At 54.9% G+C, this 24,067-nt stretch overlaps 10 protein-coding genes across 10 annotated transcripts; 5 read left to right on the top strand and 5 right to left on the bottom strand.

Moving 5' to 3' along the window:
- Window positions 1–428: 428 nt before the first annotated feature.
- Window positions 429–754, bottom strand: CCMA1212_004996 (uncharacterized protein; the record flags this gene model as incomplete). Its single annotated transcript, XM_073702277.1, has 2 exons — window positions 429–660; window positions 723–754. The coding sequence occupies 2 exons, from the start codon at window positions 752–754 to the stop codon at window positions 429–431; spliced, it is 264 nt and encodes an 87-aa protein (XP_073558915.1).
- A 436-nt stretch (window positions 755–1,190) lies between these two features.
- CCMA1212_004995 (Structure-specific endonuclease subunit slx4) lies at window positions 1,191–5,531 on the top strand (the record flags this gene model as incomplete). The annotated part of the gene is made up of 3 exons (XM_073702276.1): window positions 1,191–3,674; window positions 4,220–4,841; window positions 4,900–5,531. 3 exons carry the CDS (start codon window positions 1,191–1,193, stop codon window positions 5,529–5,531), a joined length of 3,738 nt encoding a protein of 1,245 aa, XP_073558989.1.
- Window positions 5,532–6,106: 575 nt separating this feature from the next.
- Window positions 6,107–7,189, top strand: CCMA1212_004994 (uncharacterized protein; the record flags this gene model as incomplete). The annotated part of the gene is made up of 1 exon (XM_073702275.1): window positions 6,107–7,189. One exon carries the CDS (start codon window positions 6,107–6,109, stop codon window positions 7,187–7,189), a length of 1,083 nt encoding a protein of 360 aa, XP_073558917.1.
- A 1,584-nt stretch (window positions 7,190–8,773) lies between these two features.
- On the top strand, window positions 8,774–9,571 carry CCMA1212_004993 (Uncharacterized protein; the record flags this gene model as incomplete). The annotated part of the gene is made up of 1 exon (XM_073702274.1): window positions 8,774–9,571. The coding sequence occupies one exon, from the start codon at window positions 8,774–8,776 to the stop codon at window positions 9,569–9,571; it is 798 nt and encodes a 265-aa protein (XP_073558990.1).
- Window positions 9,572–10,226: 655 nt separating this feature from the next.
- On the bottom strand, window positions 10,227–12,119 carry CCMA1212_004992 (Serine/threonine-protein kinase sid1; the record flags this gene model as incomplete). The annotated part of the gene is made up of 1 exon (XM_073702273.1): window positions 10,227–12,119. One exon carries the CDS (start codon window positions 12,117–12,119, stop codon window positions 10,227–10,229), a length of 1,893 nt encoding a protein of 630 aa, XP_073558918.1.
- Window positions 12,120–13,639: 1,520 nt separating this feature from the next.
- Window positions 13,640–14,065, bottom strand: CCMA1212_004991 (uncharacterized protein; the record flags this gene model as incomplete). The annotated part of the gene is made up of 2 exons (XM_073702272.1): window positions 13,640–13,798; window positions 13,847–14,065. The coding sequence occupies 2 exons, from the start codon at window positions 14,063–14,065 to the stop codon at window positions 13,640–13,642; spliced, it is 378 nt and encodes a 125-aa protein (XP_073558920.1).
- A 946-nt stretch (window positions 14,066–15,011) lies between these two features.
- On the top strand, window positions 15,012–16,298 carry CCMA1212_004990 (uncharacterized protein; the record flags this gene model as incomplete). Its single annotated transcript, XM_073702271.1, has 1 exon — window positions 15,012–16,298. The coding sequence occupies one exon, from the start codon at window positions 15,012–15,014 to the stop codon at window positions 16,296–16,298; it is 1,287 nt and encodes a 428-aa protein (XP_073558919.1).
- A 910-nt stretch (window positions 16,299–17,208) lies between these two features.
- CCMA1212_004989 (Putative hydrolase) lies at window positions 17,209–19,263 on the bottom strand (the record flags this gene model as incomplete). Its single annotated transcript, XM_073702270.1, has 1 exon — window positions 17,209–19,263. The coding sequence occupies one exon, from the start codon at window positions 19,261–19,263 to the stop codon at window positions 17,209–17,211; it is 2,055 nt and encodes a 684-aa protein (XP_073559227.1).
- Window positions 19,264–20,100: 837 nt separating this feature from the next.
- Window positions 20,101–22,191, top strand: CCMA1212_004988 (Dipeptidyl aminopeptidase BIII; the record flags this gene model as incomplete). The annotated part of the gene is made up of 3 exons (XM_073702269.1): window positions 20,101–20,211; window positions 20,288–21,030; window positions 21,099–22,191. 3 exons carry the CDS (start codon window positions 20,101–20,103, stop codon window positions 22,189–22,191), a joined length of 1,947 nt encoding a protein of 648 aa, XP_073559228.1.
- Window positions 22,192–22,410: 219 nt separating this feature from the next.
- CCMA1212_004987 (uncharacterized protein) lies at window positions 22,411–23,382 on the bottom strand (the record flags this gene model as incomplete). The annotated part of the gene is made up of 1 exon (XM_073702268.1): window positions 22,411–23,382. One exon carries the CDS (start codon window positions 23,380–23,382, stop codon window positions 22,411–22,413), a length of 972 nt encoding a protein of 323 aa, XP_073559235.1.
- Window positions 23,383–24,067: the final 685 nt, after the last annotated feature.

Here is a 24,067-nt window from a genome sequence, read left to right as displayed (position 1 = left end):
TGACGAGCGACTTAACCGCCACAGCTTTTTGAAGGCCATGTGTTTCATCTTCGGCTCGGTGGCTATCGAAGTAGCCCCAAAATCCCCCCGATCATGGAGAACAGAAGAGCCGCTCGTCCGAGGAGACTTTGCTAGCCGGTGGGTGATTTATAAAGACGATAGGAAATGTTCAATCAACGTCACGTCCGCGTCGCATATTTCTCAGTGTCGCCAAGTTTGTCTCGAAACGGAGCCAAAACGCCTTGAATTGGATTTGCTACATGCAGCCAACTCTAGTTTCCACGCCTGCCTTCATACCCGAGCTTGTCCCTACTATCAGGTCAGTTAAACCTGTGTTCCTCGGATTCTCGTCGGCGGGGTCCGTTTCGGCGCTGGATTTGTACCTCTTCCAAGTCTTTTTTTCGTGGTTTGCAAAAAAATGGAAAAATTTATCGCTGAGCGCTCCAGACGCTCTTGACGAGACCGTCACGCTGGGCCAATCGGTTCAGGGAGTCGTCGGACTCGCCCATGGCGCGGATGAAGCCGCAGAGGGCGTAGACGTGGTTCTCGCCGGGGACGGCGCGGCCGTTCTCGTCGACCTTGGCGATGGAGATCTGGACGGAGCCGTGGTCCTTGGCCTTGATGATGCGGTTGGTAGCGCTGCACTTGCGCGGGACGTAGCTGGACGGGCAACAATCAGCACTTCGGCGTTCCTCCAGCAATTCTGCATAAGTCCTCCTTACAGGTCGACGATCTCGCCACGGTCGTTCTCCATTTTGGCTGTGAGGGGGGGGGAAAGTGGTGGTGAAGAGGCGGTTAGGATGCGTTTGGCGGGAAGAAGTTGTCGAGGGCCGTTGTGGTGGGATACAGCGAAAATTCGCCTAGGGAAATTTGACATGGCCCATGAATTTCGTGGGGCGGGGAGGGCTTTCTGTGCGTCAGCTGACCAGTCATGTGACAGCGTGGCGATTCCGCGCCTCTGCTGTGCCCCGCTTTTCTCCAGATGGCGTGAATGATCTTGATGGGACAACATCAAACACGCTTCTGGTCTGCCATGAGGTAGAGAGCAGTGACGCCCAAGCAATTGATGCGTATACCGGCAAACATCTCCCGTCCCATTTTATGAGGTACAAACTCGCTACTTCATCATCCTGCTGCGCGGAAGCTTGCTGAGATGCGCGCTGCGCTCTCAGCGGTCTGCTCTCGGCGTGATGGCGTCTCCTAATGCCTTTCTCTCTTCGCCATCACGGAGCGCCAACCGGAGATCTCACTTCTTTCGCTCGTCATCGCCTGATTTACCGGCCATTGGGGACATACTATCACGCGGTGCCAGGAATCAGCCAACGACACGCGGCGATCCGGCATTTGTCATCTCATCTGACGAGGAAACAGAATTCACGAGGACACGGACTGGGCAGCATATTGGATTTTCACGAAGGCCATCCCCATCAATCTCAAGAGGAATGGAAACCACAGAAGCCGATGACACCTCACTGTTGATCATTGATCCTCCCGCCACACGGACTCCAGAGGCTAGAAGAGATCATGCAACGCCTCCCCGATTCAGATCGCAGTCTAGCTCCCCGGCGAAGGACCAGCCATGGAAAAAGTTCACATTAAAAGCGTACAGTTCCCAGAGTGATTCCAGTGAGCCAGAGCCGATAGATACCGAGAAAACTGAGCAAATGCCGGCTCGAGAGACGACAGATGGACCGTCCCCTGCAGCAGTAGTCGAGCCATTGCGGGTTGAGAATGATATCAATGCGCCACTGAGGCTAGAGCCGGCCATGATTCGGAGGCTGGACTGGACTCGGCCATCCCACAAGGTTACGACTATTCTGAAGCCGAGTCCTCCTGCTCTTGAGGGTCTACAATCACCAGGAGAGCCACGTGGAGATGCCAGGAACTTTGAGCAGCTCCTCGAAATCTACAAGTGCCCGAATCAGCTACAGCAGAATGCTACGACTACTACGGATGAAGATGTCAGCATACTGAGAAAGCGAAAGCTTGTCGAACTTGTCATGACATCTGCCGCACCCGCAGAAGCGCCTTACAAGGCAGATAATGCGGATCCTCCCAAACAGAAAGCAAAAGCACCGAAGAAGAGACCACGGACCATCACAGAGCTTGCGACATCAGCGTACAGGGTTCCAGAGCCGTCAGAGCCAGCGCCGTTAGCTGCTGATGAAAACACCACGATCAAGGAGCCAGATGCCACAGCCGCGAAAAGGGGGAACAAGGCAAAGCCCAGAAAGAGGACGACCAAAGCTTCAGCAGCCAAGAAGAAGAAGCCGGCTCCACCCCGGCCACCAGTCCTGTTGCCTCCAACAGAGGCACTTCAAGAGGTCGCCCGGCAAGATTTCGTGTTTGGGACGTCAAGCCAGTTAGCGGTTGAGGCTTCGCCTACGTTTCTACGAGATCTCCATGCTGCGATGAGGCGGTCTAATCAAGCCGAGTACATCGATCTTGACACCCCACTGAACAGCGATGGCGTTGAGCCGCCAGAACGGAAGAGGTTATGGGCTGCTGGTGCTCGCGACGTTGACGGAGACTTGTTTGATGTTGAGCTGAGCAAGATCATGGAAAGGTCTTCTCCGCCGTTGCCGGCGCTCTCTGAGGAAGATCCTTTCGGTTATACGGGCGTCGACAAGAAAATCACTTTACCTACGGCGAGCATCAATGGGGCCGACACGAGCTTACATCGTGAGCCTCTCAATGAGCCCGTTGATGCTCTGCCATCCAAGATGATCGAGGCCACCGACTTCATCATCACCGAGGACGCTATACAACTAGACAGTGATGTTCAAACGGGATCGCCCATACCTAGACGCATCAAGCCGGTCGTTGAAAGTCAGCCCGCAAAGCCACAAGGCAGTATGAGCGAGGTAAAGCAAGCTGAGAGCCAGGCTTCAAAGCCATCTTTCGAACTGTACACGGATGCTCGACTTTCCAAAGAAATTGCCTCCTATGGTTTCAAAGCAGTCAAGTCACGGCAGGCCAAAATCGCCTTGTTAGAGCAGTGCTGGCAAGGCAGAAATCACCCCGTATCTCCTGGTGCGAGGCGAAACGTCACTACATCTACAGCCTCGGGAGGAAATGCCCCACAAAGTGAGGTCAAGACCCCTCGTGGGCGGCCAAGGAAGAATAGTGGGAGTACTCCCGAAGCACAGGAACCTCCACCATCAGCGCAGCCGCCGGTTTCTCCGTCAAAGCCTCGGGGCAGACCTAGGAAGGCTGCTACTGCTTCTTCTGCTTCTGGGAAACGGAGTGCAGCAAGCACTTCCAAAGGAAAGAAGACGCCATCAAAGAGTGCGGCAGAAGCATCCACGGCACGGAAGCGCAAAGCCCAGCCCGCCAAAGTTGTTGTCGAGATTCCCGACTCCGCATCTGAGAGCGACGGCAGCCTATCGCCGATACCATCACCGTCTCCCGAATGTGCCTCTTCGCCGCTGCAGGTCGATCTCTCTATATCTGTCATGGACGACACCGATCCGTCGCTATCCCTTTATCCGACTGACGATCGGCCTCTTAGCCATGAGTATATAACCAAAGCTGTGACTTCTGCACCGAGGACAACGGATCCTGCAAACCCTTCATGGTATGAGAAGATGCTGCTTTATGATCCAATCGTGCTGGAGGATCTAACGACGTGGCTGAATTGCGGGCAGTTGACACGCGTGGGTTTTGACGGCGAGGTGAGCACCATGGAGGTGAAGCAGTGGTGCGAGTCGAAGAGTGTGTGCTGTTTGTGGAAAGTGAATTTGCGCGGTAAAGAAAGGAAGCGATACTGATAGAGGACGGATATGAGCACCCGGGGCATGAGCCTAGGCATGATCATGAGCGTACAGGAGTTTCAGTGGGCGTTTATCTCTTTTCCTGCTCTTTGCTCTTTTCTTCCCATATTCTCTCTGTCTAGCCTTTCATGATGTTGCACAGGATATTGTGGTTTATTGTATAGGATATGCCGCTTTTCTCACGAGAACTTTGCCCCCCTTCATGACAATGATGACCCCTTGCAGCATAGCGCAGTTTCATGGCTCATGGCCCATTTTATATCCGCGTGAGATGAGATCGGGGCCCCATTTCTCCAGCCTTCGGAGCACGGAGTGATTGCAGGGCGATGCCCGTCTCTTTTCCCCCGCAAACTAGAGCCGGCAGACAAACCGGACCTCGGCTCGTCGCCCCTCTGCGTACAGCAAAACAGGGGATGCGGGACACGCTGCATCTCACACCACCCCAGATCGTCTGCGTCTCATTCCGCTCTTTTCAGCCCCCGATGGATCTCGTCTCATGCGCTGTCACCAGGTCGTTGCCTCGTCGTGTCAGCAGCCTCGCATCATCAGCTCACAGACCGGCCACCGACTGTCTCCGTCCCGTCAATCTCAGAGCCGCCCTCATGGCGTCTAAACCGCCAACCTGGACGCGTCTCTACTCGTCGCCCGCGTCTCCCCGGAAGGAAGAAGAAAAGGACTCTGGCGCAACAAAGAAACCGGTTCCCGAGCCGCGGCCGAGCTCTTCCATTGTGCTGCTGTCTCCCTCCAACGAGGTTCTGCTGCTGCATCGGGTCAAGACGTCCACCTCGTTTGCATCCGCACACGTCTTTCCCGGGGGCAACTTGGACGCTTTTCACGACGGCGACATCCCGGCTCCTGGGGCGAAGGATCGCCATGTTGATGGTCCGGCTTACCGGCTTGGTGCTGTTCGCGAGTGTTTCGAAGAGACGGGCATTTTGCTCGCCACGAAGGATGGCCGTTTGGTTGATCTGCCTCAGCAGGAGAGAGACGAGGCGAGGAAGAGGATCCATGGCAGCCAGATCAAGTTTGCGGATTGGCTCAAGGAGATTGGCGCAGAAGCTGACCTAGGTTTGTTACCGAACAATTTCCCATGAGTGCTGACTGTGAATTGACACATCTGTTATAGATGGACTCGTCCCTTTCACGAGATGGGTAACTCCAGTTGGCGTCCCGAAACGCTTCACCACTCAGATGTACTTGTATCTGATCCCCATCTCCCGCACCGGCGTGCCATCCGAGATGATTGTTCCAACACCAGATGGCGGCGTCGAGCACACCGAAGCGCTCTTTGCTCCCCCGCAGACGTTTCTCTCTCGCGTGGCTGCGAATGAAATCATTCTGTTTCCGCCTCAGTACTACATCCTCTCGCTTCTCACCAAGTTTCTCAAGGGCCCTACGGCTTCGGTAGAAGAGGGACCTCTTCACTATACGAAGCAGCGCAGGCAGCTGCTCAAGTTTGTAAAGGCGATTCCGACGGCGGATACAGAGAAGGGTCGTGAGCATGCCACGGCTAGCATTCCGTGGGCAGACAAGGTGATGAGTCCGTACAATTTGTTTGTCAGGAAGAGCGATAAGAGAGCCGTGCTTGGGTTGGAGAAGCCGGGTCCGGAGCTCAAGGACTCGGGTAGAGGGGGGGACTGGGAGAGGGTAGTCTTGGTGAGTTTCGGTAAGGCTGGTCCTTCGCGGGTGGAGGTTCGGCTGAGAGAGGATGTGCTGAGGGAAGAGAGGGAGGCTGCCGCTGAAGGATCAAAGCTGTGATATATCGATGGCGAAGGAGTGCGTGAGGCAGGCGTTTCGCGGCGGTGTTGATATAGATCATATTTCGCTATATATCGTAGACTATATATAAATACATCGACTAGAGATGGGAACTTTATTGATTTCGAGTTGAAGAGAGCAAGAGAACATCCTGTAGAGATTCTCTGCCTTTGATACAAGGCGAAATCTTCGTCCCTAAGGCGGTGATGTCCTGTGAGCACCCGCGCCTCGACCGCCTTGGGCAAAATCTCGATAAATATAAGATCCCCCTTCTCTCACTTTTCTTTCACTTCTTTCCCCCTTCACCCTTCTCTTCAAGCTTTCACTTATCTGACAACTTTTTTCTCCCTTTTCTCTTTATCAACCTCATGATCCTCTCTCTCTTCATCTCTAGTACTGGATCGACATCCTTCTATCTCTTCCTCGTCCAACATCAAGGCACTCTCGACAACTTGAGCTCTTATCATTCTCTCTCAACGTCACAAACTTCATGCAGATTCGATTTGTATACGATCCTCTCCTTCTGTGTTGTTTCGTACTGTTGCTAACCTCCAGCAGCTACCAAATCGCCAAGCATGTCACAGTCTCCGACCACCGGCCAACAAGAGGCCCAAACCGACGAAGCATGCTACCCACCATGCCTCTATCACACACCAGAGGAAAAGAGACTGTACAGGAAGTTAAAGGACGTCTACCTCGAGAATTACACCACCTGGGATGCCGAATCTCGCGAAGTGTGGCCTTATATCGTCGAGCATGCGTCGCTGCCAAAGTCAACCGTCGGCAAAATCACAAACCATTCGATTGCGAGAAATATGATGCACACCAAGGTGACGTGGGCTCATGTCGTTGCTCTTCGAATAATCTATAAGGCACAAATTTTCAAGAGCAAGAAGCTCATGAAGCTTATCCGAGACAAGTATCCAAGGAGCAACTTCAACACATACGTCTTCCACGAGGATTACCAGAGGCCCATCAAGATCGATGAGAAAGTCAAAGCAGAGAAGACAGCGCAAAAGAACCCTGTCGTTGCATCCGATGCACGCGAGCCTCAAGATGGAGCGGAGAGGCCGGTTAGGGAAACTTCACACCCCGCTCCTTGGCGTTTGAACGAAGCTTCCAGTGGTTTCCTCAGTGACGATGAAGATGTTCGGCCGAGTAGTTGGATAGATGCTGCGCCCGACCCTACCAGACCTGAAACTACAGCCGCAGCTGAAAGCAAGGGAAGAGAGAGTCATACAACGATAAACCAGCAGAACGGGAACAGTGCAAGCCATCGACAGCGTGTTGCAGATCCACCAAATCAGCGGAAACGGGCTCTCCCAGAAGACACCGAGGGAGAAAGCGACATCGACCACACGCCTGCCCGTGAGGCCCCGTCTCGGAAGCAGAGGAAAGACAAGCCATCTAGTGCAGCCAACGACCGCAGGACGAAGCCCACAAACTCAGGCAAAGAGCCGCATCGTCACGAAGAAGCTAGGGGTCACTCCAGCAGAGAGAGGGGGAGGGACCGCGACGATAAGCTAGACCGGTTCCTCGAGGCGTTGACAGGCTTTGGCGAGTCTTTATCAGAGCATAGCAAGGCTGTGAATCGGAACTCGGAGCTGCTCGAGAGACTGACTGAGCAGATACGGAAGAGAAATTCAAAAAGGTCTTGATGGGGGTGTGATGTGGCGAGAGACAAGGGCGACTAGAGATGGATTCCTCCATCTTCTCTAGTGGGAGGAAAGAACACAATTTGGAGCCATTTGAGAGATACGAAGTTATTCTTGCTTTGATCCAGGGCAGCACAGGAGGCAGAGGATGTGAGGGAACACTTTGCTTTAGACGGGGAGGATATTGATGCATATGATCGTACAGTTCTAGTTCCCTTAATATCTCGAGCCTAACCATCCGCATGGTGTTGGCGGCTTGAAGGAGGCGAGATATGCCGTCAAACAGTGGTCCTTTGGTTGCTAATTCAAATCTTGCTGTTATTCCACAGACAAGTTGATCTGTGATTGGATCTAGGGTATGGGAGCAGATGACTCGAAGCCGACAATGCAACCATGTCCGCCAAGGAACTCGAAGCTGGCCAGCCAGAATTCATATGAATCTCTCTCGCAGAGTCACCTTGAGATCGATTCCAACCAAGAAAACACCCAGAAAAACCGAATGTAATGCTATCGAGGTCAAAGATAGCTGCATAAGGACCGGGCTTTAGCCACCTACCGACTACACCATTCTTCGGCGAGTTATGTATAGCCAGTCAAGCATCCAGCATATGTACATAAAGTACCAACGAAGAACGGAAATACAAAGAACCCAAAAGAGATTGATTATCAGAAAAAAAAAAAAAGAAAAAAAAAATCAAACAAAAGAAACGGTCAAGGTGCAGAAAGCAGCAGCCACACCACAGCGCCGGGCCAATTGCGCTTCGTGCGTGCATTTGAGCAAGTTTTTAAGTCGTTGCACAGATTCCGGCGTTCGGGTGGTACGCACCCAATCAGGACAAGTCCAGCCGCGGCCGGTGCAAATCTGAGATACCTACCCATGTGAAAAGAGAGCCTTAAGGTATGTTTCGATTGCTGAGAGCTGAGGATTGAGAGGGATGAGACAACAACAAAAGCAGTGAGACACGTCCACAAAAGAGAATTAAAAACACCATGACAAGGTATTATTTGAGGCAGAGATGAGAATGTCATGTGAAAAAGGATTAGTTGGTTTCTTCACTCATCTCATCCTCATCACCAAAAAGCCCTCACAGCCCCTGTGCAAATCTCAACTCCACCACCCGCCTTCTCTCCCCAACTAACAGCAATATCTGCTCAGATCATAACATAGATCCACGACTAAACAAGGGAACCGAAGCAGCAAGCCAATCGAATCACCCTCTCGCCATCCAGCCTGGTCCAACTTATATGCTCAAAACAAGCTTAACCGTGACTAACCAACCGCCGGCCTATCCAGGTACCCTTTCTTTCCTCCCCTCCTATAGTAGCTGTTCATTCGCTGCTGTTGTTGTAGTTTCCACCCCCCATAATGTATCTGTGCAACCGACCACCTTGATGGCCAATATAAATATCGTCTGTGTATCCCGTTCTTCAAAAAAAAAAAAAAAAAAGGAAGAAAGAACCTGGTCCATGCTCCCAGCTGTGTCTTGACCTTAATACCCCCTCTTCTTCTTCACCTCCTCCTCCTCTCCTCCCTTCTTCACCAACCCACCCCCTTCTTTCCACCACCACCAACAAAACACCACAAAAATGGCCCTCAAGTCTCTCCTCCTCGGCCTCGCCGCCATCCAGGCCGTCACCGCCCACTTCGCCATCGAATACCCCGAATGGCGAGCCGACACCCTCGCTGAGGAAAACGAAGACAAGTACAGCCAGTGGGACTATCCCTGTACGTCCTCCCCTCATTCTCATCCCCCATCAAGCCCCCTTCACGAACCTCATCATCACAACGCAAATGCTAACACCAAAAAAATCTTCCACATCACAGGCGGCGGCGTCCCCTACAAAGCAGGCAACATCACAAACTGGCCCCTCTCCGGCGGCGCCCTCCAGCTCGAGCTCCACCACCCATGGACCTACCTCTTCGTCAACCTCGGCCTCGGCGCAAACACGACCAACTTCAACATCTCCCTCACCCCGTCCCTCGTCAACGTCACCGGCAAGGGCACCCTCTGCATCGACAAGCTCGCCCTGCCCTCCCTCGACGCCGGCGCAGACATCAAGGAAGGCACCCTCGCCTCCATCCAGGTCGTCACCAGCGGCGAGTCCGGCAGCGCCCTGTACAACTGCGCCGACATCCGCTTCACCAAGAACGCCACCGGCCCGAGCAACTGCTCTACCTCGGAGGGTTTGGAGATGCATACCGTTACGGAGGAGGACGAGAACGACAATGACAACGGCACGGATTCGTCAAAGGGTGGTGATAGCGGCAACAGCTCTGCTCCCGCTGACAAGAAGAATGCTGCTGGCTTGATGGGCTCTGACAAGTCTGTTTTGGCCACGGTTGTTGGCCTGGCGGTTGCCTTTTCCCTGGGTCTGGGTCTGTGATTGATGGACGTGTGACATGGATGGGGGTATTAATTATATACACCAAGATATTATACACGAAGACACGAACACGGGGGCTCGTCATGCATCATGAATTGCAAGATAATGATATTAGCGCAGTAGCGTGACCTTCAATTCCTTATGCGTATATGCCATCTTCTCTGTCTCTTTCTGTGTCTGTCTTTGAATGCCGCCATGCAAACGTCGAGATATAATAACAGTACAAGAATGTATAAGGTGTATATGTACAATTAAGTTCTCCAAATGTTATAAGGTATCATAAGAATGAAACAGCGCAAGAGGAGGGGAAAAGAGGAAGAGATGAAAAGAACAGATAGGGCAGGATAGCAGGAAAAAGAAATAAAAGACAGTCGTCGATTTCTTCTTCCCTGCTTCAGTCAGCCAATGCCAAATGCCGTATAACCGCATGCTGCTTACTCCGGTGTATCTTCCATCTTGTGCTCCCTTCAAACACGCTTGCTGTCTGCCTCGTAAATGGTGTATGTGATTCCCAAATAAACTCCAGATCCCAATGTGGTTGTCAAAGATTTCATGACCGAAATGATAAAAATGCAAACGTAAAACCAAAACCAGGTGAAAAAGGAATATAGGAATGGGTAGCTCGTATGAGAAAGCTTTGTAGGGCATCGTCCCATTAGCGGCTTGTATTTGTTTGTTCCGCTGCGAGTTCTCTAACAATCCTGTCCATCGTAATGCGCTGAGCTGGGTTCGGCGCCAGCATATCCCTGACCAGCCGCTCCAAGCGGTCTTTGGGGTTCAGCCTCTCTCTTGCTTCGTAAATCTCCGTGAGCCAGTCTCTCATCTGGTTCACCGCCGGCTGGCCATTGCCGTACTGCTTGTAAGCGTAAGGCGGCGCCGGCTGGCCGTGGATCTGCGCGATCTGCCAGTACAGCGGCTTGGGATGCTGCCTGCGTGCGCGCGAGTCTGGGAACTTGATGAAGCGCATCGTGTATAGCATCGTGACGCCCAGCGCCCAGACGTCAGAGGCTGGGCCGCGGCTCTTGCGCGTGATGAACTCGGGAGGGATGTAGTAAGGAGTTCCGCCACCTGACGGTGAGCTTGCCGCCGGCGTCGTCAGCCCAAAGTCGCAGAGGACGGCGCCACGCTCGGGCGAGTACAAGATATTGGCGGGCTTGATGTCGTTGTGCACGAGTTTGCGGCCGTGGAGGTAGTTGAGGGCGCCCGAGATGTCGCGTAGAATTCGGACGGAGTCTTCGCGTGTTCCCACAAACTCGTCACTAGTCTTGTTCCTCCACTTGGTAGCAGAAGTGAGATCTTTGGCGTCAATGTGCTCCATGTAGAGACTCAGGAACCTGGCATCTCCTCCGTAGTAGCGTACAATGGAATCGTGCTGCAAGTCTTGTTGGCTTTGGCACTCTCGCAGCCACATGTCTGCTTGGCGGATGACGCTTCGCTCGTGCACCAGCGGCTTATTGTCTGGGTTTGCGACCCTCGTCTTGAGCACCTTGACAGTGACAATGTTATTGGGCACCTGCGAGTGTGATGCGGTATAGACTGCCGACAGAGCCGTGGACGCAATGGGCTCGCGTTTCGTCAAGTGGTACTCGTCCAGTTCACACACTCCATTGACAGCAATCGTCTCGCCCTGCTCTGCGTCCAAGAGTGCATGGCCGTTGGATGCAGCCACTTCCTTGGCCTCCCTCGCGGCAGGAAGGGGGAAAACGAGAGGGTCCGCTGGCCCTAGAAACATGATGACGCCGTCATCGCGTCCCCCGCCAGCGTCTGAAATTCTCCGTTTCGCTCTCTTGACATCTTCCTCCGGGGTAAGTGCTCTCTTCATACTTGCGTTGACTTGGTCAGAAGTGACAAATGATGGCGATGCGGGCGAGTCCTCTTCGGGCACTGCCAGCGAGATTGGCTGCTGATAGATGGCCACTGGGCGTTTCTCCAGAATGCGAAAGTCGAGTACGGCAATGTCTCTCACTTTGATCCTAAAAGTGCCTGGGGTGAGGCCCTTGGCGAGGCCTGGGTTGATGATATGGCGTTCGCTCGGTGGAGGGCTGGCGGCGGCGGCGGCATGAGACACACGGCCGAGCAGGATGGGCACATCCGACCGGTTGAGGAAGATGACCTTGTCGCTGGCGGGATCGTAGTAGAGTTCACACCATAGTGGCGGTCGTGACAAGTCGTCCTCGGCAGATCCGGGTATCCTGACGGAGAACTTGATGTCCTTGGAGGTCTGAGTCACAGCCAGGACCTTGTGCTCAGGCTTGTCCGATGAGGCCACCTCGGCGCGCAGAGCCAGCCACTGGCAATTGTCGCTGCCGGGACTCACTGAGCGGGTGCCGGGAAGCTTAGTGAGGGGCCGCACGAGGATGCGGATGCCTTGCTTGTGGTGGTGATCTTCGACTTGCAAGACGTCGAGCGGAACGGCCTCGGGGTCCGCAGGGATGCCTGGCTCATCGTCCCCGACGCCGTGGAATCGGGCCTCGATCTCCGACTGAGAGAAGGGCTCCGTCTTCTCCTCGGACACGCCCTGCGAGGGCTCGGCCCTGGTTTCGAGCATGAGGATGGCAGATGGTGCCTTACCAAAAGGCCCATGCGCCGGCGGTGATGCGGTTGTCTCTCCAACGCGGCACCCGGGAGACGATGAACGACGGGCAACGAAGTGAGTGCCCTTGGAAATAGAGTGGAGGGGGAACAGGCAGGCAAGCAGACTGGTTGGGTGGATGAAATGGAAGTACAGTCAGCGTATGGCTTGGTAGGTAGGGTAACCTTTGGTTGTGTACTCTGAAGCCTGGGCAGCCCCAATGACAGGCACTCGTCCAGGCAGAAGCCGGGCTGACTGCAAGACAGTATGTATGGTTGAGAAGAAGCAGGCAGAACAGCAGCGGGGTTGACTGAGAGTGCAGGGTACTTGTGCAGCTATGTGTCACAACCAGCAGCAGAAGAATCAACAGGAACAAGACACAGCACAACGTTGGTAGGTTCAAGTTGAAAAGGGGGAGCGAGAAGAGGCCAGCTATTGCCCGGACGCACAATAAATGCAAGGAGCCAGCAGCTGAAGCGCTATATCAGCGTCTGGTCATGGTAGCCAGTGTCAGATGGCCAGCGTGCAAGACGAGGTTGCGGGCCTGGTGATGGAGTCTCAGCCGCCCGGACAGTCATGGACTTGGTACAAATAGGAACGCTGGAGAAGGAGAAAAAGGCAACCAACCACCAAGCCAGTGGGCGCCGGGTGCCTTGCGGACCGCGCGGGCGAGACACAGACTGCACGCGATGGACAGCCTCAGGGCGGGAACTAGAGGAGACAAGCCAGCAGCTGGTTGGTTTAGCCCGTCTGCAAAGCGAGTTGCTTGGTAGCTCGTTAACTGATGGGGCCTCTGTATAGAGCAGGACATGGCGGGCAACGTAGGTTCAGTGATAGACAAGGACCTGGCAAGACGAAGGAATGAGGCGGTGCGCGCTCCTTGTTCAAGCTGCGCCTCATCCGCACCTCGATAGTGGACAGAGCACGGCAGACGTCCCATGATGCTGACGATAGACAGAAAGGTATCCTTGCGCCAGCAAGTGCTGTGCAGGAACCTTTTCGGCTATCCGTGATATTCCATTGAAGGAGTCTGCTGAAGTATTGCAACACCTCCTTGGATACTTTTGAAAATAGTAACACCGCAACAACCTGCTTTGAACCTGTTCATCGTTCCTCCCAGCCGTCACAGCGGTAGGCGACATAATCCTTGGGAAGCTTGATAGCAGTCAATGACGAAAACAGATTGCATGCGAGCAACTCACAGGACACTCTCACGCCCGCTGCTGTAAAGCCATCAAAGACTGTATCCTCACGAGGAAGAGGAAGACAGAATGAGGGCAACAGCAGCATCGACGCTGAATCATCCCCACGTGATGCGTCCAGAAAGCCCCGATGGAAAGAGCCTCACAACAAGCTTCAGCCAAGGTGGTGCGAGTGACCGTAAATAACCACTTGGGCGATCCGGCCAAAACCGTGTCAAACTGGGTTGGTATGCAGGACGCTCACGGCATCCTCCTGATCAGTCGCAGGCCGACTCCTCCAGTTGGAGGGCTGTCTCAGCTGCCTGGAGGAATGCGACCCTTCTCACGCTCCAATCCAGCAGCAGTCAGCGTGACGGCCTCACACTCAGAGTCTCGTGTTACTGCGGGCGCTCCAGCAAAAGCATGTTGGGTACCTGTGCGACTGATCACTTGCCACTCGAATTCCGCGAACCTCTACCACAGTGGCGCAGAGGCTCTGCAACTGATCGCGATAGAACACACCAGCCACAGCCGTCCGGAAGCGATGGGCAGGCCATTGATACGATTGTCATCCTCTGGGCAGAGTTTTCCTCTCTTGACCGGGGTCTGCCAGCGTGTCGCCGCCGTGAACGGCCGCACCACCTGAGCAGTTGTGGTGTGAGAGAAGGCCACTGTAGCTGAGGCGATTGGGCAGCGGCAGGGATGCTGGTCGAGGAAAGCATCAGCAAGGGGGGGATCCATGTGCTGGCCGCATGGAAGAGTGGAACGAGATGCCAATAAGGGCGAGTGTGTGCGTATGTTTGGCACTTGGAAACGCACAATCACATCATCTCGGCAGCAGCGCACAGAGGCGAAATGAAAGAGGAGGAGAAGTCGAGGCGAGAGAAATGGGTAACTTCTCCTGATATGCAGTATTTGTATGTATATGATTGATCGCAGTGTTGAAGGCAATATCGGTGATGAAAGAAAAAGACTCCAGGTTGATCATCGCGATCGAAGACAAAAGGAAGAATCCACACAGAACAGAAATGGAACAACCGGTTGCTGCTGCCCATCCAAACCTGGAAAAACAACGCGCACAGCCCAAGCTGCTTCCAGGATTCAGCCACCGCAGCCTGATTGGTAGCCTTTGACGGAGCTAGTGCAGCGCTAGGATTATACTAATCTAGATCGGATCTAGTGCTCGCCGCAGCCGAGACCAGCAGCCAACCAACGCCGCGCAGGTGGAGGCCAGGTGGAGGGCCGAGTGGAATGCCTCAGGCTGCAACGGCCTCACGATCGGGTGCTGGGGGCAATGGGTATACGCGCGCCTCCCCCCAGCTGCTGTGGCAGAACTCCAAGGGCCCTGGCGACGTCGTTGTGGCAGTATCTCCAGCACTCTCCAGCACATTCACCATACATACATCACATCACCATCGCCCGCAAGACTCACGACGACACGAGCAGCTATTCGACCAGTGATTGTCTGATAGTCCTCGTCAGTGACTCTCCGCCATGGCCATGATCGCGACGAGTACTATGCTCTAAGCGAGCCCTGTTTTTCTCGATCAACCCCCTGGGCTCTCTTGACTCTTCACACGACTGCGCCTTTTGTATAAGCAACCGCCTTACCACACGCCTTATCCTCCTCCCCCCCCGCCTCTCTCCTCTGCGTCTCTCGCGGAGAAACACCCCCCGATCTCGCAACATGGACGATCCCGATATCTCGTGGCCCGCATGGAAGTTTGGCCTGAAGCGGGACGACCTATTCACGACGCTGCACGACCAGTACAACACCTTTACCTACACCCTGCAAGACCCCGAAGCCTTTCACCACGATGTTTACGAAATCTCCCACCGTGCGGACACGGCCGAAGAGTTCCATCGCTTCATGGCGGCTCGGCAGCGGCAGCGGCTCTCCGAACTCGAGGAGTCCCTTGAATCGCTCGCTGTAGAGATCATTGCCAACCCGAAGTTGATCGGTTCTGACCAGTGGCAGCACGCCCTTCAGCTCTTCCGGACCAAGTCCTTCGACTCCATTGTCCGATACTTTGCAAGCTACCTCCCCGATGATTACCTTGAGCGCCACGGGCCCAGCTCCGTGCCGTCGACGTCATCGTCGTTCTCCGAAGCCGATTCTATTCACACGACCAGCACAAAGGCCAGCAGCGCCGGCGATGCTCCTTACTTTATCGACGACGACGACGACGACGTATTCTTCCCTCACGGCTCCATCACCGCCGAACCCTGCGCTATCAATGCCCGAGACATGCCCCTTTCGCCCGAGTCTGCGGGCTCCCCATCCGAGTCGGCCGATTCGCCGGCATTCACTTCGACGAACCCGCCGTCGCGGTCCATGTCCTTCTCTGGCAAGCGCTCGGAACACCTGGACTCTCACTTTATCAGGCGCTCCATGGTTCATGACGATGACGAGACGTCTCAATCCGACGACGGCGACACGACCGTCACGTCCGTGTGCGATTCCACCGAGACCCGATCTACCTTCGACCCCACGGATGCCGCCGACGATGGCAAGGAGGAGCACCTACCTGTACACATTGTAGATGGTGATGAGGAGGACGATGAGCTTCCTACCGCTCAACTTCCCGAAGACGATTTCTGCATTTTAGACTCACCCGATACCCCAATCTCGTTCAACACCACCACCAATACCAACTATGATACCCTTGACTCCGACACCCCCACCCCCAGGCAAGTCCCCGAATCCACAGGCTATGTCGACTACAAAATCCCGATTCTGCGAAAATCATCACCACCGCAGCAACGCCCCTCAAACCGCCGCTCCCCATCGCCGAGATCGCTTCTCGGCCGGCGACGAGAGGGGTCTCCCCCCCAAGACGTTCGGAGGAGTCCGGACGAGGCACTCAGCAAGATACAGAAGCAGCCGCTGGGAGAGTCGTCCGTCCGGAGGAAGCCCAAGAGCAGCAGTAGTAGCAGCAGCAGCAGCAGCAGCAGCAGGAGGTGGTTGGCTTGACTCGAGGAGGCGGACGTGCGGCGCGGCGTGCTGGGCTTGTATATATATCATGATGCTCACTGTACATATCCCGAGTCTTATGACACTAATGATTCTTAAAAAGAAGAAAGAAAAACACAAGAAAGAGTCACGATCTCTCGCCCGTATGCGATGATGTCATCCGAGTCTGGCGCTTGTGGAACGCTACCTGCTGCCATGATGATCCAAGTTCGACCATCATGAGCGTCTTTGTTTCGGTAAGGTACATGCATGATTTCAAATATGTTCTGTGCTTTGTTCTATCTGTTTCAAATCTGCTTTGTTTACGTCGTTTCTGGGGCGAATGAGCCGCAGCTCATCACGGCTGTCGGAACGTGTGATCAACTTTGGCATCACTTGCGCTGGAGGTGGTCACATGGGGGGGCCGGAGATGCAGGAACCAGGAGTTTCTTTTCGACCTCTTGCTTTATTTTGCATGTGAATGACGTCATCTTCTATATCGTTCTTTGACTTTGGCTCTTCTGGTTTTGATTGTTTGTTCTTGGGATTTCTTTGATGGGATTTTTGGTCCTTTGGAGTTGTGTTGTGTGTGGGGGGGGGACGTGGCTGAAATTTACTGACTGCTATGTATGTGATATGCAACCTCATCCGGACAACTTTCGACATCAACACTACAGTTCAGTGTAGATGAGGAAATCATATGGCGACGAGCTATTGTGATTCTCCCTTCTATAGGTAAGTTGCTTTTTCACTACGGTTGTATTCGATCTACTTTATATGTCTTCAGGTATTGGAAATGATACCCCATTTAGCTGCTAGATAACTGCATCATCCAAATGAACCCTGTCTTTCCAAATCTCATCAGCATTCTTCCAACAATAACCCAGTACTGTACATCGTATAAAAAAGCGAGAGCAAAGACTACAAAACCTCAACCCAAACGAGGATTCAAATACGGCAGCTCCTGCACATGCTCACTCCAAATCGCAAGCGCATCCTTGCCCTTATCCACGCCATACAAATACGGCTTCTCATTCGCATAGCACGCCGTCTCCTGCTCCTCCGGCAGCTTCCCAGTCAAGATGAACCTCTTGGCAATGGCGTCGGTGCAATCAGACTTGTCCCGCGACGAATGGCCGTAGCCGTGGTGCGTAACCAGCCGCGCGTTGGTGCCCATCTCGGCGAGCAGCCGCCGCCCGTTGCGCAGCGGCGTGGCAGGGTCGTACGTCTCGGCGATGAGCAGCACCGGGTGCTTGAGCGTCTGGTTCAGGTCGCCGCGGTACACCTCGGCCGGCGCGGGCCAGTGCTCGGTGAAGTGCTGGCAGGGGAAGACGTCGAAGAAGCGCGAGTTGCCCGAGACCCACGACTGGGCCGTCATGTTGGCCCACAGGGACTCCCACCAGTCGAGGCCGTCTTCGGGCAGCGGGGCGTCGTATCCGTCTGAGCAGATGACCAAGAAGGTCAGCTCGTCGGTGGACGGCCTCTTGTTGGGAGGGGACGGCAGTGTAGGATCGTATTCCCACGACGTGTGCTCGAGCATGATGGAAGCAAGCGTGGAGTTTCCTGCTTCCAGCTCGTACAGCAGAGTTGCCAACGCGGGCCATGAAAACGCATTGTAGAGAGAGCCGTAGATGGCGCCGACCAGGCCAGAGTACGTGATGAGAGACGGTCCGCTGAAGTTTGTGTATCCTGCCACGGGCCGCGTGATAAGCGAAGTGATGAGCGCTTCCATGCGGGACTCCAGGCCCTGCAGAGTGACGGGCTCGTCGTCCACCGGCTTGGCCAGATCACAGTGCTCGGGTCCAGCGTTGATGCACTCCCCGAGGAAGCCATCGTGCCAGGCATCCGTGGCATTGTCCAAGGCAGTCCACCCGAAGCCTCCCAGAAGCCTGTGATCCTTGACATACTCAGTGCCGTCCAGGATCATCCTGCCCACGCTCGACGGAAACATGTTTGCATACGTCTGCCCGATTCCCGTGCCGTACGAGATCATGTGCGCCGTGAGCTCATCTTCTCCAAGGGCCTTGCGAATCTCTTCCAGATCGCGCGCGACAAACGCCGTGCTGACGAACCGCGGCAGGTCGCCGTGCGTCTTGTAGCAGGCGCCAAAGATGGCATCGTTGAGGGCATCGGCGACCTCGAGCTGGGCCCTCGGCGAAGCGAGAACCTCGCGGTACTGCCCGGCAAACATGGACCAGTGGTCTCTGTCGGCGTCAAAAGGGAAGCAGGAGAGGGCAGGCAGCGTCGTGTTGACGCCTCGAGGATCCCAGCCCAGCACGTCAAAGGTGCCGTTGCTGAGACGCTCCGAGAAGGCTTCGGCGGATCGCCAGACCAGAGACGTTCCGCTGCCGCCGGGGCCGCCGGGCTCGACGACGATGGTGCGCTCGCTCTTGTGGCCGGCTGACGGCTTGGAGCGGCCGCGAATAGGGGCGAGGCCGGAGACCTGGTACTTTGTCACGGCAAGGCGCGTGATGCGGGCGTCAGAAGCGTTGGTGTAGTCGAGCGGGACGTCGAGCCATCCGCACAGGTAGATGCCGCGGCCAGCAAAGGGGTCGTGTTTTGGACGAGCTTCAGTGTCTTGGCCCGTCTTGTTGCCCCAGCTCCAGTGCTTGGGGTTTGGGTCAAACAGCTTCGCCCAGCTCTTCTGGGGGTGGCGGTCATCGAGAGCAGGAGGGACGGTCACGGTGGTGCATGGAAGAAAGTGAAAGGGATCGTCTGGCTTTGGGAATCTGCCATACGGAGAAGGTCTCTTGTGGTCATGGTCATGGTCGTGAGGATGATGGCCGTGGTGGTGATGAGGAGGATGCGGATGAGGATGAGGATGAGGAGGAAGCTGGAGATGGTAGGAGAGCCCGGCCAAGCAGACAAAGGCAGCAAGGCAGGCCGCTCTGAGGTGCCACGACCTGCGCCTCCTGGTCTGCGGGACGGCGGCAACAGGCGACGAGACCTGTCTGCCTGTCTTTTCCATCTTCTCCATCTCTTCCATTCTTGTTCGTTGTTGTCAAAGAGACGCGAGCAGAGGCAGATGTGTAAGAGCTGGTTCATTTATGCTAGCAAAAGGTACCCGGGACGCGCAAGCAATTGACCGGGGGTGGCGTGTTAGTGCCCGGAACGGCACGAGAGGGGGCCGCCTCTTCTCCTCATCGGGCACGAGAGGTGCAATGACAATCAATAGAGGCTTGTCCTGCTAGTGGATTCAAATGAAGAGAGGCAGCTCCCTGGATTACGTCTGAGCATTCTAAGTCAGTATTCTAAAGAGCCATGCCTCGTACCTAGATGTACCTATGAAAGCCGCGACAGTTGGCTATGTTTTGGTGCTGGGTTCCTTCTTGTACTCCACTGCCGTAACATGTGTATAATAAGTGCTAACAGAATGTATTCTACCTGACAAGTCTCTACTAAGTTACTACCTAAGGTGGCTTCCGGGTTCCCATTTGATATGGAAAAAGTACTCTGTATCTTGGCTTGAAGCACCGCAACTCATCCAGGTGCCCGTTGGTTGCCGCTCCGGAAGCCGTACCCAGAGCGAGCCGTTGGGGAGGCAAATGTCCTATTGGAGTGCTTCGCCATTAGCGGCGAGCATGTGCGTGAAAGTCGTAGCACAGCACATCCTACGACGGGACCTTTGGTCAGTTTTGAAGGAATATATAAGAAGCAACGGGAAGAATAACGGCCATGTTATTTGGGAGGCATCAATGCCGTTTATTCATCCCTCGCTATAGCTTCCATTGCCTTTCAGCATCAACGTATTATAGGGAGAACCTGACACGCAGCAAACACCAGGTTCATGCTCACCACCTGTATCCCACACCGGCCGCTCGCCATGCTGGTCAAGAAGAAGCCCACCTCGTCCGACTACGGCAATTGGTCGTCGCCCATATCGGCCGACTTTGTTGTTTCCAAAGTCCGGTCCCTCATCGCTCCCCGTGTTTGTGTAAGACGCCACGATGCTGCTTTGCATATCCCTCCTCGATGCTCTGCCTAGCCTCAGCTCATGCTTCTTTCTGTAGCCACGCACCGGACGGGCCTATTTCACCGAGAGCAACGGCGCACGGAGAACCATTGTGCAAGTCTCCCACGACGACACCCTGAACGAAGTCCTTCCACAAGACCTCAGCTGCCAAAACGCAGTTTACGAATACGGCGCCGGCTTGTACGATGTGCTGCCCGATGGGAGGCTCATCTTCTCCGACCAAGACAACGCAGTGAGAATCTTGGAGCCAGACGCAAAGCACTCTTCCGTGCTGCTCAAGTCTCCCATCCTGCGATACTCTAGCTTCCATGCAAACACAAAGACCCCCTGGGTGCTTGCAATCGAAGAGGACCACACCGAAAACACTGCCGCCAAAGTCAGAAACTATCTCGTTGCAATCAACATCCTGACGGCCCAGGTCAAGAGGATCCTCTCAGGTGCCGACTTTTACTATTTGCCGCAGCCCAATGCGGACGGAAGCAGAATTGCATGGCTTGAATGGAACCACCCGGGGCTCTTCATTGATGCCTGCAAGCTGTACGTTGCTGATTTCCACCTGGATGGCACGATTAGCGGTGTCAGTCACATTGCTGGCGGAAACGGCGAGAGCACAACTGAGCCCCGATGGGGTGTGGATGGAGCTACTTTGTTCTTTGCCCAGGAAACTGGTGGCTATCGTCAGCTGTTCAGGCTCAGTCCTGGCAGTACCACTCCAAGCAAGATTAAGCTCAGGGGCTTGGAAACTTCAGAGTTGGGCGAAGTCAGCTTCTTCGAGGGGAGGTAAGCATCTCGATACCTATAATGATACTGTCCCTTCAGGAATTCGATCTGACACTATCACGATGTAGCCGCACGTTTGCGCCCGTTACGGAAAGATTCCTGGCAGCAGTCGCCACGTCAAACGGCGCGCCCCGTCTCCTCATCATAGACCTCAACGATGACTCGTGGCGAGAGGCTGCTGGTGGGGACGTCCTCTGTCAAATAGGTTGGGATGCCGTTGCTCGATTCGACGACTCTCATGTTCTTGTAGTTGGCACTGGAACCACTGTTCCCCAGGCCGTCCACAAAATCAACATTCACCAGCCGGAACGCAGCAAGATCCTGCGCCTCTCAGTCGACGAGCAGTTCCCCAAGGACCTCATCGCCCAGCCCGACCTCATCTGTCTCTCCTCCAAGGGCTTCCCGAACCACACCATCTACGGCTTCTTCTGGGAACCCACCAGCGACAAGTACGAAATCGACCTGGCCGCTCCCTTCCCGCTCATCATCAACGCCCACGGCGGCCCAACCAGCCACGGCGGCCCCGGGCTCTCCTACAGAATCCAGTACTTTACCTCCCGCGGCTACGGCTACTTCGCCATGAACTACACCGGCTCGACCGGCTACGGGCGCGACTACCGCAACGCCCTATGGGGGAACTGGGGCCACGTCGATGCTGCCGACGCCGACGCCGCAGCCAGCTGGTTCGGCCAGATCAGCGCCATCGGCAAGATTGGCATCACCGGCATCAGCGCCGGCGGATACAACACCTTGCAGTGCCTGACGCGGTTCCCCGATACGTTTGCCGGCGGGGTCTGCGCGTCTGGCATCTCGGATCTGAAGAAGTTTGACGAGAAGACGCACAAGCTGGAGTCGCACTACACTCAGGCGCTCACCCTTCCAAAGGACGCAAGTGAGGAGGAGCGAGATGAGATCTATAGAGAGCGCAGCGCGCTGTACCAGGTCGACAGGGTCAAGTCTCCCCTGTTGCTGCTGCATGGTCAGGAAGATACGGTTGTGCCCTTGGAGCAGGCGCGGCTGATTGCGGCGTCGCTGGAGAGGAGCGGGAAGGATGTCAGACTTGTGGAGTTTCCGGGGGACGGGCATATGCTTGCTCATCCGGCGAGTGCCAAGGGATGGCTGGAGGAGGAGGAGAAGTGGTGGAGGAAGACTTTGCTGTGAGAGCCTGTCAGTCCTATTATGCGTACCGACTGCACGAGGTTGGAAACACGTTTCCACAATCAAAGTGGTACAACAGTTTGAGTTCTCGGGAATCGCCTGGTCAAGTGAGTGAGTCGAGCATTTATTAGTTGGTGAATGTGATGATGATGAGCCCCCAACCCGAAGTGAAAGAACAGTCTGATCTCCTCAATCAATCTGCATCGCATGCCTCAGCTTCGTTTACAGGTAGTCCCTCGTCTTCTCAGCACAAATCTCCCAAAACTCCTCTGCCCTCCCCGACCCTCCCTCCTCCGTGGGTCTTGAAGCCTTGACCAGGTCTGCCCTGACATTGTGCGAAATCCTACCCCAAGGGATGACGTAGCATCCGTTATTCTCCAAGCCGATATCCGTCGAGAGCCCTGCATAGAGCTCGCTCAGAGCTCCCATTCGGGGCTTGTGCAGCAGCGGGTAGGCCAGGTACTTGAGGTGAGGCGTGTGGCGCAGGAGATTGGTATTGAGAGCGCCTGGATTCAGAGACACGCTCACGATGGAGGAAGGGCCCTCCCTCCGAGCAAGTTCCGTAGCGAGAAAGTAGTTTCCAGTCTTGGAATTGGTGTAGTTGCGGTTTCGGTCCTTGGTAGGCGTTTTGATCTCCTCGAGAATGATGCCATCCTGAGGTGCAGAAAGCTCCATGACTTGGCTGGAGAGCCAGACTACACGAACTGAGCCCTTGGGCGTGGCCTCGTCCGCGGCCGTCGATCTGAGCAGAGGGAGAAGCAGCTGCGTAAAGGCAAACGGCCCGAGACAGTTTGTAGCGAGCTGCAGCTCGATGCCCTGAGCCGAGACGCTCCCGGCAGGCGGCTGGGATACGCCAGCGTTGTTCCAGAGCACGTGAAGCTTGGACTCCTTGGCCTTGAATTCCTCTGCCGACGCCTTGATGCTGGTCAGGTCGGCCAGGTCCAGGTGCAGGAACTCGAGGCTGCCGCTGGAGGTGCCAGAGGCCTGGATGTCGGCGATTGCCTGGCGAGCCTTTTCCTCGGAGCGCGTGGCAATGTAGACTTTTGCGTTCTTGAGGTACAGGATCCGGGAGAGCTCGAGGCCGATGCCAGAGGCGCCGCCGGTGACGATGAAGACCTTGCCCTCTTGGTTGTCCACATTTGCCTCTGTGAATGCCGGCTTGGGAGGGAAGAACTGCGACCACTGGGCTCCCATTGTGATGTTGGCAAAGGGCTGAAGCGAGTGTGATTGAAGATGGAGATGGTGATGATGGAGTGATGGGCTCTGTAGATGAAGAGACTTTGCGGATTGGGTATCAAAAATGGCTCAGAAACAAACTGGAAGCCAAGCGAAAAGGAGGAATGCCTCGAACAACACAATCCTGCGCATCTGCCCATCCCACGCAGCGAGCGGCCAACACCAACCCTCTTATACCCGCATCAGCAGGGATATTGTCGTGTTGGACAAGCAGTGAAGGGGGGAAATGCAGCACGAATCCGTCTAAGCGCATACGGTCGAATCATGTGCATTCCATCGTCACCCAGTAGGAAAGAAAAAAAGGAGATGTTTCAGGCTCGCTTGTGCGTGGTGATGTGACTTGATGCTGCTGTGCAAACGAAGGAACGGGGTTGGACTGGTCCCGGGAGAGTTACATGTAGAGGCACCCCAGGGCAGGCGGCAGTTGATTTCCTTCCAGGTTGTGCAGGTACGCGGGAGGACCTGGAGGGTAGTACTCGTACAGGTAGGTAAGGTACTTAGGGAGGTACCCATCGCTCCTCCACAGGGTAACGTCAAAGGTACCTTGCCTTGGATTGAAATCACAGAGGCCACTGCAGTTAAGGTACGCGTGAAGACTGTCGACACAAAGTTCCCTTTACGAGTGAAAGCACTGTGGAAGGAA

This window comes from Trichoderma ghanense (genome assembly GCF_004382785.1).
Source record: "Trichoderma ghanense strain CCMA-1212 chromosome Unknown scaffold_5, whole genome shotgun sequence".
NCBI lineage: Eukaryota > Fungi > Ascomycota > Sordariomycetes > Hypocreales > Hypocreaceae > Trichoderma > Trichoderma ghanense.
Note: the sequence above shows the minus strand (reverse complement) of the source record. Positions and strands in the feature narration are given on the sequence as shown.